The sequence below is a fragment of the Cataglyphis hispanica genome, chromosome 12, assembly GCF_021464435.1.
Source record: "Cataglyphis hispanica isolate Lineage 1 chromosome 12, ULB_Chis1_1.0, whole genome shotgun sequence".
NCBI classification, from domain to species: Eukaryota; Metazoa; Arthropoda; class Insecta; order Hymenoptera; family Formicidae; genus Cataglyphis; species Cataglyphis hispanica.
This window is the reverse complement of record NC_065965.1, coordinates 6,747,583-6,760,890: the sequence shown is the minus strand read 5'-3', so window position 1 is coordinate 6,760,890 and position 13,308 is coordinate 6,747,583. Positions and strand designations below refer to the sequence as shown.

The 13,308-nt window shown below is 38.2% G+C and overlaps 1 protein-coding gene across 2 annotated transcripts; it reads left to right on the top strand.

Annotated features, from left to right (window-relative positions):
- Positions 1 to 3,453: 3,453 nt before the first annotated feature.
- On the top strand, positions 3,454 to 13,147 carry LOC126853454 (protein naked cuticle homolog 2). Of its 2 annotated transcripts, none has more exons than XM_050599235.1 (5): positions 3,454 to 4,390; positions 7,962 to 8,185; positions 8,891 to 9,349; positions 9,936 to 10,237; positions 10,436 to 13,147. In XM_050599235.1, the coding sequence occupies exons 1-5, from the start codon at positions 4,327 to 4,329 to the stop codon at positions 11,100 to 11,102; spliced, it is 1,716 nt and encodes a 571-aa protein (XP_050455192.1). In that variant the 5' UTR covers positions 3,454 to 4,326; the 3' UTR covers positions 11,103 to 13,147. The 2 variants fall into 2 exon arrangements, with proteins under 2 accessions (XP_050455192.1, XP_050455191.1); XM_050599234.1 differs by lacking the exon at positions 3,454 to 4,390 and adding an exon at positions 6,805 to 7,834.
- The last annotated feature ends 161 nt before the right edge of the window (positions 13,148 to 13,308 follow it).

The window sequence follows — 13,308 nt, the reverse complement described above, 5'->3', positions numbered from 1 at the left end:
TCTCCGATATATAAATAAGCAAAAATAATATTTATTCTCAACAGCCGATTAACACGAGGTATTCTAAAACAATTGGAATCATAATCGATCGCAATCCTTGTTTACGACAGATGATCACTAACAAAATCACTTAAGCTCAACGAATGAGAGAGAGAGAGAGAGAGAACGATTGAATTCTTACCGGTGGCACAAGAAACGCATCTGGAAATAGTTTATTATTAATAGATGACTCGCGCGTGAATTCACGCACACACGGAAACGCAGGTAGAAAGAGGGCGAGGGGGGAAGAGATAAAGAGAGAGAGAGAGTACATATGCGAATGTGCTCGCTGCCGGCGTTATTTCGAAGCTAGTCTGTACTCGCGTTTTTTGAGCCGCGCGTTTTATTCCCCTTACTGCCGAACGGAGAGAGCGAGAGCTCTTCCCCCCCGTCCCCCCCTAACTTCCACCCCTTTCTACCACACCACGAAACCGTCATCTCGCTCCCTCCAATCCCTTCGCAACCCCCCCGCTAAGCCGACCACCGTTTCCCTTTTGCCTCTGTCTTCCCCTCGCCCAGGTCGCTGCACCTCCCTTTCTCCTCTGTCTCTGTCTCTCTCTCTCTCTTCGCCGACCTTCTCTCTGCCGCCTCTTAAAAACGAGACTTGCCGCCGACTTTCCGACAAAGGAATAAAGAAAAGAAACAACTAGCCGCGCTACGCGGCTGAAGATGGCACGGCAAACCGTACCGCAACGCGGCACGGCACAGCACGCCACAGCATGGCATGGCGGGTAGAGAGCCTTTCTGTATATAGGGAGCGCGAGGGGGATGCTTGAGCACCGCCGACCGGCGATCCAGTGGTGTCGTCGTGCGGGGATCTCGAAATAATGGAAAATCCCCGAACGCGAAATTACGTCGTTGACATCGCAATGCGATTGTCGTTGCTCCGTCGTTGTCATTTTACATTTATTATACGTCCGTTGCGGATTATTTCGCAACGTATTACACGTGTCCGGTACATTTAAATTTTATTCTCGGTCCCTTTATCGCCGATGTTTTATATATTTTTTAACTCGCGTGAAAAAAACGGTATCGAATTAATTTTTCTTCGCGAAATGTCACGTGTTTCTTTATTTTTCAATAGCGAGTTGTTAAAACGACGCTTGTAACATAGCATATGTTATTTGACTTTCTCAATCTTTATTATTGCAGTCAAATATCTGACAAAGAAAAAACATTTTCTCTTTGTGTTTTTCTCTTAAAAATATTTATATATGAAAATTGACGAGAAACTATCAAAGCGTAGAAGTCGTCAATATATCGTGATGCATAATATTTAATTTCGCGCTACGCGTCGTCAGCGCGAAACTTTGTATACAAAGGACCTCGGGGTCGTTTTTGTCCAAGTTAATTGTTTCTCTCTTTTCTTTTTTCTTTTTTGTTTTATTTTATTTCGCCGAAGCGTGTGATGCTAACAGTAGCGGACGACATGGTAGTGGGGTGTTTGAGAGGGAGATGCCGGTATATATGCCGAAGCGGCGATTCCTTCCTCGATGGCGACGCCTATGTTTCTTCTGAAACACCGCTAGGAGATAATAGCGTGCGGGTACAGTCTCCAAAAAGAGTATATTTCCCATTCGATATACGGCCTTTCCGAGTTGTACTGCGCAGCAACTCGCGGTGCCTCTCTCGCGTCAGTGAAGCAACGTAAATAAAGAATATATATCTCAACGAAGAAAGAGAGAGAGAGAGAGAGAGAGAGAGAGAGAAGGAGGAATGCAAAATCGGAGCGCTTTATCCCAATTTGTTTGCCTCCCCCTCGTTTCTCCGCCCGACTCTCGTGCTTCATTGAAGCAACGCACGATGACGTGCGTGTAAGCAACATCCGGATCAAAATCATTCAATGGCAAGGATATCGATTCCGCGGCAAAAGTAGGCCGAAAGTTTAGGGTTTCTTTTTTCTTTTAATAACGATCCTGTAACTCTAGGCGCGGGATAAAAACGAGATATAATTCCCGATTTGATTTATTCTTCGAATGTTGTGGTGAAAAATTTAAATTATTAACGCGTGATTAGTTATAATCCAGCTGAGCTTTGATGCCGATAAATTTACTTTATATGCGATTGTCATTATTATGATTTTTTCAATTTTAGACAATATTAAGCAATATTTGTGATACAATTAAAAATATACATTCAATATACAATATATATAACACATTTCTATAAGATAATAATTGATCGAGTCAATTGTAAGTTTTTCGGATAACGTTTCCCTCTTATTAATTTAAAGAGATTACAAAAATACGAAGTTTGACTAAAAACTCTCTCTTTCTCTTTTTTTAAGTTTCATCTACGTTTACCTTAGCAGTACGATTTCTCGGAGTAATTCAATCCATCTATATATTATTTAATTTAATTAAAAGCTGGAAAACGCGATAACGCAGTCGGGAGCTTTCAATCCGTCGCTTTTGAATCTCCGTAATTTGCGGAGGCGGTGGTTTTTGAAAATCATCGCGAAAATTATTTATCGCATAGAGAGACATTCATAAGCGGGTATGTACGTCAGAAACTAAACACGGTAACACGCGCCGTTCGTAATTTCTGATGCTCGACGTGACGTCGTTTTGCATATACTACTCCGGAAACGACCAAGTCAAAGATCGACCGCCGTTGCCGGCGTATTTTGACGATATAAAATGCAACATATCTCGCGACATAAATCACAACGAACGAAACAATTATTTTTGAAAAAAAAAAAAAAAAGTCAATCTCTTCGTATGACGTATGTATATCGCGAAATTTATGTTAATGTGTCATTCCGAGATTTTGACGGTGCCATAGGTGCGCGTCGTCTTCTCCCGCATCAAAAATAATCCTCGGCTTCTCGTTTTACGTGATCCATATAATTTCTGAAAATATTCAAAGTCGAATTATTTTCCCATTCCTAATGATTACGGCTCCGATTAGATTCCTTTATACATTGCAAAATTTAAACTATATAACATATATTTAAAAAAAAATTGAAATCTCTCTCATTATAATCCACATGAGCTCGTTATATAATCGGTTTTTGACTCGGAGCTTTAATCGCAGATATATTTTCCTAATCAAATAGAGAAATTATTTTTTTTTTTCTTCGTAGACATGCCAGATGAATTTTTTAAAAATATAAAATTCGCGTGCATAATCTACTATTACATACGGATACGGAAAGAGAAAGAGTACGGAACCGTTACAATTCTAGGTCGTGTAAATCGGGCTTCGTACCGTGCGCTTTTCGGAGGAAGACAGCGGCGCTCGCGCTCTCCGGCGAACGGGTATGCAAAGAAGGAGAAAATAAGAGAACCGGCGAGAGGATGCCGCGTCTCCCTACCTTCGGGATACGCCGTATCCTCGGCTCCGGCACTGACATAAACGCGGGCTCTGCCTGCCTGCCTGCCTGCCTGCCTGCCCATGCCTGCCTGGCACCGCGCGATGGTGTATGGTGGTGGGTTGCTGCAACGATGGTGCCGTGCTGACGATGATAGTGGTGCCGCCACTGTGGTGATGGTGGTGACGGTATGGTGGTAGTGGTGGGTTGGGAATTACGGGGAACGCGCTTTTAGGCGAGGACGAGCGTCCGTAGTAGTCGTGTCCGAGCCGCGAAAGGAAGCGGGCCTCGCGTCTGCACGAGAGAGAGAGAGAGAGAACGAGCGAGTGAGAGAGAGAGAGACCAAAAGATTTCCGTTTCGCTTCCGATGCGCGAGCGACGAAAACGCACGGTCCTTCCTTGCGCGACATTCCCGAACGAGTGCCGTAAAAGTCGCGGGATCCGGGAAGGATCCTGCTCGTTTTCGACCCGGGTTTCGACTCGCTCGACAGGCTCGGCCTGCAGTCGCGAGCACGTGTGTGCGGTGCATGAGTGTAACGACGACGACGGCGGCGGCGGCGGTCGTGTGTTGTAAGCGAGCGCTCGCTCGGAATGTCAATGGTGCGTACGTAAAAGGAAGACCGGACTTGTTTGTGTGTACTTATACGTGTATCGTATCGTTGACGGGCAGTGACAGATCGACCACGGGCGTGGGGAGAATTCATTTGTACACGGAGAGCTTTACTACCATCTGATCCTGATCGAAAGAACACAGCGGATATCTCGCGTGCTTCCAGATTCATGGCGTGTTAGTAACTGACGGAGGAACAAAGTGTTGTTCGCCGACCGTCGGCTCTCGGAATTACGAGAACTAGGAGCGAGCGATAGAAGCGCAGAGAGGGATCACGCACGCCGATCATACGCACGCAAGCACGCACGAACGAATAAACGATCGCACGCACAAACGCAAGCACGCACGCACGCATGAAGGTCCCATGGCTACCGGATTGGTAAAGTGGTGGCGAGCAAGGTTCCTCGCCGGCTACAGACCCTTTTCTGGTAATGATTCCTTCTTCCTCTTGGAGAACGCATGCTTCTTCCGCCGCGATATGATTGAGCGATATCGAGATTCGCCGAAGAAAGAGAAGGATGTTATTTAAATCGGAGTCACGAACAAGAGAATGTTTACTTCCGTTAAATTCCCCTGCTACGATATAGCTGAATCTTTAATCTATAATACAGGGTGTCTATTTTCCTTCTATAAATATGGAAGACCTGCATCTTTTTTGTACCTGGAAAAATAAAAGAATTCTTGTGGAATTTTATTGGAATTCAAGGAATTTTTTTATAAATTCTTTCTTTGATAATTTTTTTTATTTTCTTTTGTTTTTATTTATTTATTTATTTATTTTTTTTTTTTGAACAATCGACAATTTGTCGATAGTGTAAATTATGTCTCTTTAAAATATATTATAAATATATATCTCTGTCTCTGTTTATATATTCAATGTCTTGACGAAACATTGAATATGTAATACATATTCTTTATTGTGTTTTTTCTCATCTGCAATTTTGAATAAAGATATCTGGAAGATCAAGAAATTGTCAGGAAATTTGTTTACAAGATAAGAATAGACACCCAGTTAATAAATTTCTAGCTAAATTATATATAATAAAAAATTTCGTTATCGGCTTCATTTCACTTATAAGAAAAAAAAAATAAAAATTCTTTACACGTGAAATAAGATCGAATTATGTAGCGTTGCCTCGCTTCGCTTTGTGAGTCATCCTACCCATTTCTCGTACGAACGAATCTTTTTACCTGACACTTTAGAAAGCTTTACATCTGACCGACATCTGGTTGCGCTCGAGCTTTGATGCCGAAAGTCATTCGCTCTTATTGTCGTCTAGCTTTCGACCTTGACGAGACGTCGGAAAAATTTACGAGACAGTTCTTGGAAGAGAAATAGATTATCGTTTCACTTATAAATATCAACGGCGGATCCGAAACAAGATGAAACGCGATAATATCGATAAATTATAGTTTTCATTTCTCTCCTGTTCCGTTAAATGACGTTTGGCAAAATCAACTTGTGAATCACGCCTGCAGTATTTTTCTAAAAATTAAAATTATATGCGACACTAAACAGCTGTTATTATAACATGCATCGTGTTTACATACAATGTTTTTTGAACGCGATTCTCTCTAGCGATGACACAATATACTTGTTTGCGACTATGTCAAGACACAATTTAATTGCGAAAACAATTATTACACATAAACTTGACAAGATCGTCTTATAAAAAAAATGCTATAGATTTGCACGAATAAAAATTTTGGAATCTCTCTTAAAATTATTAGAATAAGGAGAAGAATTTGAATATATCTTTAAACAAGGGACGTGCTTAAAGAATGGCGGGGAACGAAGGGGGGAGAGGACAGGTCTATAAAAAAAAAAGAATGTACTCGCTGAGTTCGAGTGGCGCCTATACAATCAATCGTATCCTGCCGCGAAAGAATGACCGTCATCAGAATAATGCTAAAATATATAGAAGTGGGATGCCACATGATGTCACGTCATACTTACATTTTTCTTGGCTTTTGACCCGTGTCTGAAAGCCTATCGTTTATCTCGTATAACGTAACGTTGAAAATAACATGGAAAATAACATTACGTGCGTTTTTGATGATTAATGATAATTTGAGAATTAATAGATGTTTTTTTTTTTAAATCTTTATATATATAATCTCCAATTTCTCTTCACAAATCTTACGAATATTATCGAATGAAATTGTTAAAGAGTTGTTAAAGACTTATTTAATAGCTAAGTTAAATATACTATATAATTAGATATCTTTTATATATAAATTTTCTTAAACAATATCTATTCATTCAATTTTCAAAGGGTTTGCTTATACTTGTTAATAACAATAAATCTGTGTGCGAGGATTTTGGAAAGGATTACGAAAATCGAATTATGGACGAAATATATACGAATCTCGATATCGCTCATTCTTGTAATAATTGCATGATATTAATAATTAAAATAATTTAATGTGAATTTTTTTTAGAATAATCGATTATTGTAATCGATTCTTCATATCATTGGCATTCTATTTCTTTCCGTATTGTCGACATGTATTTTTCACATATGTATCTTTTGCTATGTCACATTTATCACTTGGCTAAACATACATATAATGAAAATGTTGTTATAATCCAACATTTTCATTTTATATATGAATTGAATATAAATATAAATATAAATATGAATAAAAAATGAATATAAATATGAATTGAATATAAATATGAATAACAAAGAAAATGTTAAGAAAAAAGAGATTGTTATATCCGATTGTTATATATTAATTAGGAGAATACGGAGTTGAAATACATGAGATACATTCTTCTAAAAAATTAGCAAGTTATAAAAAAATCTTAATATAAGATATAATATTTAAAAAATGAAAATTATACACACACACACACACACACACGTTCAAATATTTCATAACACATATGGTGTCTTGAAGTCATCGAGTTGCAACTTCTGAGAATGATATATCGCAGATATTCGTTAGTTTTCTACTTTGGTAGTAATTTATAACATGCGAGCATCAAAATTTCGAGGGCAAGTTTGTGTTGCACTTAACACACACGCACATACAACGCGCGCCCGCACGCATATGCTCGTCCGCGTTCTCGAGTTTAACAACTACGTCTATCGTACGTACATCCGTGCTCTGTACCCGTTAGGTGGGACGAGTTTATGACCCATTACACAATGGTCGGCGATAAAAGCAAAGCTTATAATACGGAATATAAAAAAAAAAAAAGTTGTTCAAGGTAACATGCTGGCACGTAAATTTAAAACGCGATTTGACAATTAAATTCTTTCTGATGTATTATTTATGTATTAATTCTTTTTATGTTGTGTATGGTAGATTATACAATTTGCTTACATATATGTATAAGAGAGTTTATCATTGAAAGTAAATTTAAATTTTAGAAAAAAAAAATAAAATAAATAAATATAAGTAAAAATAATGATAATTGAAATTGTAGAAAAATATAGAAACTTGCAAGTAAAATTATAAATAAAAGTTTAATTCAGTTTCAATTTCTGCAACCTTGGGATAGGCAAAAAGTCGGCATACCGACATTAAAATTCGATTGGCTAGAGCCCCAGCTGCTTTTCCGGTCACTAGCTTACGAAAGGTCCCCCTCCTCCCCGCAACGGAACACCGTGCGACCGGCAACGTGCAGAGAAGCGGTAAAAATACCGCCCCTGCACCAAGCACGCCACGGGTGCGGATGTGCCGGCACATCTCGTGTTAAATGCCGCCTTTTATTCGCTTCTTTCTATACGCCTCTCTCTCTCTCTCTCTCTCTTTTGGCACGAAACAGAAATCGCGCGAGAGAGCGAGCGAGTGGCTTTTCGATCGCACGCTGCATAGTCTTGTAAAACATGTAGTTAAAAAAAAAAAAGAAAGAAAGAAAGGTAAATCCCGATTCTAGTTGCACAAAAAAAAAAGAAAAAGCACAAAAAAAATACGATGACATAGATTGAATAAAATTTTGGGAACAGCGCCCTTACATAATGAGCCCTTTCTGTTGCCTACTCGCAGTTGTGGGGACTAACACGGAAGGTAGCGATTCCGAGGAGTTACTGACGGGAGTCCCGACGACCTGCAACGTCTCATCGCCGCCGAAGACGGAGTCGCAACCGACTTTAATTTCCCCCGCGGAGCCGCCGCAGGTAGCGGTTGATGGCCCGAGCGTACCTGCAGCAGGACCTACCGGTAATGACGAACAGCCTACTTGCGGTACAACGAAACAGCTTAGTTTCGAGGTGAAATACTTTAATTTATATATCTCGATAGGGAAGAGAGAGATGGGGAATTTGTAGCAAACGAGACGTCGCGTAATTACTTGAGGATTGTTACACACGCACAAGAGTGTTCCTTAGAAAGACTTGTATCAATTTATCACAACAATTATTCAATATTTTAATATTTCAATAGTTTAATATTATTTGTCCATTTTTTATACGATGTTAATATTATTTGTGCAACGGCACACATACACACACACACACAATTTATATTTCTTTATCTGTATAATTTATCTAATATTTTCAGTAAATTTTCAATACTGATTATTTTATAATAGAAAATGTTTATTCTTTGAAAATTCAACTTTTTAAAATGTAATAAAATGCATTGTTGATTTTAATAAGATTTGTCATATTAAAATCAATGCTTCCGAAATTAATAAAAACCAATAGTTATTATAGTTAATGGAAATAATTTTTAAGAAATTTTATTCTTATAGAAATGTCTAAACGAAATATATAATAATATTTATTATGTTATACATATGTACAATAAACTATTTGTTCTTCATCAAGATTTTTTTTTCGATATTTTCTATTATCCCAACTACATATTATGTTTTATCTATTGTAGTTTTTCTTTTATTTTTTAATTATTTAATCAGCTTTAAATCGCTTTAAATCTAAGCGTTTAATCTAAACGCGATTTTGTTCTCGTTGTAGGAATTCGAATGCGACGTGTCGGTCGCGGAAGGTGATAGGAGGCGGCAGGAGTTCTCCTTCACCCTGTACGACTTCGACGGCCACGGGAAGATCACGAAGGACGACATAGCCGGCCTGGTGACTACCATCTACGATACGCTGGGCGCCTCGATTCAAGTACCACCGTGCGGCAGTAAGACGATCAAGGTGAAGCTGACAGTGTCGCCGGATCAGCGGACCAGCAGCAGCAGCAGCCAGACGCCGCGCAATCTCGCCGCCGGCGCTTGTACCGCAAATGCCACGCAAACGTCGCAGACGACGACGTTGCCCGGTGGCCAGCAGCACGCCTCGTCGTCCTGTTGCCATTTGAAGCATGCCGTCCCGTGCAGCCATGCAACCGCCGCCGCGACGCGTGTCACCGCCCGGCATTGCGCGAGCAGAGTTCCTAGAAGGAGGAGAGCGACGCGGTATCGTTGTCAGGTGAGAGACCTACATTCCTCGTATGCCCACGTACATATGTATAATACATCAACCGACTGTCTTACGAGCCGACGACGGGATGCCAATCCTCTCATGGAGTATATAAGAAGGTAGAAATAAACGTCTCTCCACTCACAAAGAGAGTTTTGTTTCGTTCTTCTAAGAAGAAGACTCGAACTTAAGAGAGAGAATCTACACTTTTTTTGTGTTTTCTTATAATAATATGTATCCAACAAATTATTATTATTTAAGGAATAATTAAAAGATAAAAATGTTAATGACTGTTGAAAATGTTTGACAGAGATATTATATTTCGAATTCAGTGGCCACATATTTATATATAAATATATATAAATATTATATATATAAATTTATATATAAATATTTTTAAAGCTTTTTATTAATTCTGAAAGTAGATGCATTTCTCGAACAATTATTTATCAAATATTGTCATAGATTGAATATTTATCGAGATATATTTTCCTATATGTATTTCTTATCTGTTAGAAATAAATTATTACATCATCTTATCCAAGAAACTTGGTCATGTTTATATCTTTTTTATCCATTATCGTTTTCATCGTAGACTGAGCGAAAAGAAGTGGAGACTCACAGCGAAGACGAGGACGATAACACCCGTGCAAATCGAGTGCAGCAGGAGGAGCTGCGCAGAAGAGTCGGTCCGGTGCCCCATTTACCATCCCCCTATTCAAACAGCTCGGAGGGTGATGTGAGCGACGATAGTGACACTTCCCCCGCGTTCTCACCATTAACGCCTCTTCTTACGACGAATCATAGGAAACGCAGTGGTGCTCTGCAAAGACAACAATTGCTGGAGATTATTCAGGCTAACATGGAAAAAAATAATCTCAGTTTTCACACATCAAGGTGAGTTAATTGCTTCATCAATTTCAAGCATGAAGCTCATTATTAAAATTTATTAACTTTTGTCGGGTAGATAATTAAAATTGAGATCTCTTAATCTCTTAATGTTCTTGAGAATTTATTATTCATAAAAATACTTTTAAACTCCATAAAGATGTCTTAAATGATGCTTATAGATAGAGTTTATTGTTTTATCTGCAGGAAACGGCATCAAAACGAGCAACCGCGCATTTCATCTCATAGTCCCCATCATCTGGGAACCTCGAATCATAATAATCAAGACTGTCAAGCAACTCTGGAGCCTCGTCAAGCGGCTGTCAACTATCACAAACCGATTCGGGAAAGCACAACAACTCGTCATTCCGCATCGTTTCCCAAAGCATCGGCGAAATCGCGGACGGCGAATCTCAGGAAAACACGGCACACGACACCGAGGAATAACGCGGTACATTCCTCTCCTCAGACGACGTATCCGCCGACGAATCGTAACGTCGTACCGCCGACAATAGTCTATAACGACACGCCGCAACACACGACTGCCAGCAACACGACCCACCGCAACATTATTAATCTCGTGCCCAACAACAATCAGCAAACTGCCAATCATCAGACAATTACCAATAATCACAACAATTTACAGCGCAACGATGCACAGTTTGTTCCTTCGCAACAGTGCGGTAGATCCAAGAAGCATCAGCTGAAGCATGCAACGCGAGAACAAGATCAGGCTCGAGCGATGGCGCAGGTCGTGCGTTGGCTTGAACGTGAATTCTCGCAGAACGCAGTGGCGGCCACGTCCAGCCGTAGGCATGTTCACGAGCATATACATCACCACTATCATCACTATCACGCCGAGGCTCTGGTCTAATTGGCGATCACATAAAGTTTTTTCTTTTTTAAATGTCTCAGATTTTTGGAAAAGCTTACAATATGATCGAATATATTTTAGGAGAGAACTTTTATTTGTATTTATCTTGCTGTTATTTTGATATCGTGGAGATAATTTAATATTTTTCAAACAACGTCGTAAGATATATTTTATTTTCGAGCGCTTATATATAGATTATTTAAAAAAATCGTATACAATCTCTATATAAATTATTCATTGAATCTCCAGTTTGTTTTCTTATACAAGGCAAACTATACTAATTTATATATATGTATATCGCATAGTTCGATTATATATCCCTAATGTTCATACGCGAATAATGGTGATGCGTCATCACGTATTTTTATTCTAATATAAACGACTGATCCCTCTTCTCCTCAGTATTTTATCCAAAAATACGGCATACTTGCAATATTCTTCGATATTGCCTTTGTTACGTAAATTTATAAGTATCGTCTAGAGAAGATGAGAAATTTCTTTATACTTTTCTATATTGTAAATCTATATAATGATGCAGTTTGTTTAAAATTATTGGAGAAGACGTGTGTAAATTATACTAGTTACGCGAATTTTTCTTTTTGAACAAACATATAGTTACTACTAAAAAATCTCAGACTTACAATTTATCTACGACGAGACAAATACATTTCAGGATATAGAAACAATACACACGTAAACTATTTCGCATGTGTTATAGGAGTGAAAATTACATTTTTACTCGAATAAGAAAAATGCAGACGTTCCTTTTCACATTCGAACTGACGGTAAACTATGGCTATCCATCGTTGTATATAAAAAGTATCCCAAAGAGAATCCATTTTTCAGTATATATACGTTACGATTAAGAGAAACAAACGGTCTAAAGTCGTAACGATTATAAAAAAAACAAAGCAGTTCGAAATACACTGTCTCAGACGAATGTTCCTGTAATCAGAGATTGATATAATTCTCTTCGCCGAATGTAATATTCCTCGAACGCAAGTTTAATGGTGCTTGTATCATATAATATATATAGATTTTTGAGCGAACGCATAGGATTTTTTCGGTAAAGAAATGTTTCATTCTCACGTACATATACAGAGCGTTCTAATACTTTTGTCGCGCAAGCGGATTGTTCGATCATTTTTAAATACTCCTCTTTGGCGGAAATAAACTGAGGTACGTGCAGAGGATAAAGGAAAATTTTTAACAAATTAAGAGGAAGATGTATTCTACTTTTAATTTCACGCATGCGATTGAATTTTAATAAGATTTCAATTTAAAGTGTGAAGTTATAAAGATATAGTTGAAAATTGAAAAACTTGCGATAAAGAAATTATCTGAACGATTTCGCGCTGAGAAAAATCTGATATTGAAGAATAATACCTCGAAATACGCCGTGTACATCTCGCTAGTCCTAAATTACGATTAATGAAATTCTTTCGTTATCTGCAAAGTACGATGGATATCTAGAAAGAAAGTGACCATGAAATTCTTACTCTAGTGCCTTGTAATCTATAACTACGTACTTGCGAACATTGGTCTTCTTTCTGAAAACCTCATCTTTTTACTCATTGTGCGTGCGAGTCAAGAATCAAGTTCGTCCCAAGTATTGGACATTAAACTGTATTATTAAGGTTCGCACGTCATTATGTAAAACTCGTTGCAAGAACTTGGATCATTATTGCAAGTTGTTGAAACGGCGATTATTTATCACTGGTAACACACGCGCGATGTAACGTGTGTGAACGCGAATTATGCGTGAATGTCGACAATATCTCGCGATCAACAAAAAGGAGACAAAAAGTATTACGATTACCTTTAGCGCGCGCACTAGCGCAATTAATATTAAATGCAACTAATATTAAGATTAGATACATTGAGAGAGAAAGAGAGAGACAAACGTGTAAGGGTCTTCGATAATATTATTATGTTGCGAATCATGTAATTTTATATATATATATATATTGATATATATATTTGTGTAGATATTTTCTGTAACTTTTTTTCTATTGATATTTATTAAAACATGTTTTTATACATTACATCACTCGTATTTATTTATTGAATGCATAATATTTGCATAATAATATCCTGGAAACCATTAGAATTTTTAAAAATTTTAAATTAACCCGTTTTCCGCTCAATCGCAATAAAACTGAAGCGATAAAAAATTGATTCGATGAAAAATATCACTTTCGTATGT

Coding starts and splice junctions, on each gene's coding strand:
- LOC126853454 (XM_050599234.1), top strand. CDS start 7,672: ATGCCGCCTTTTATTCGCTTCTTTCTATACGCCTCTCTCTCTCTCTCT. Junction 8,186..8,890: donor CGAAACAGCTTAGTTTCGAG/GTGAAATACTTT, acceptor TTCTCGTTGTAG/GAATTCGAATGCGACGTGTC. Junction 9,350..9,935: donor CGACGCGGTATCGTTGTCAG/GTGAGAGACCTA, acceptor TTTTCATCGTAG/ACTGAGCGAAAAGAAGTGGA.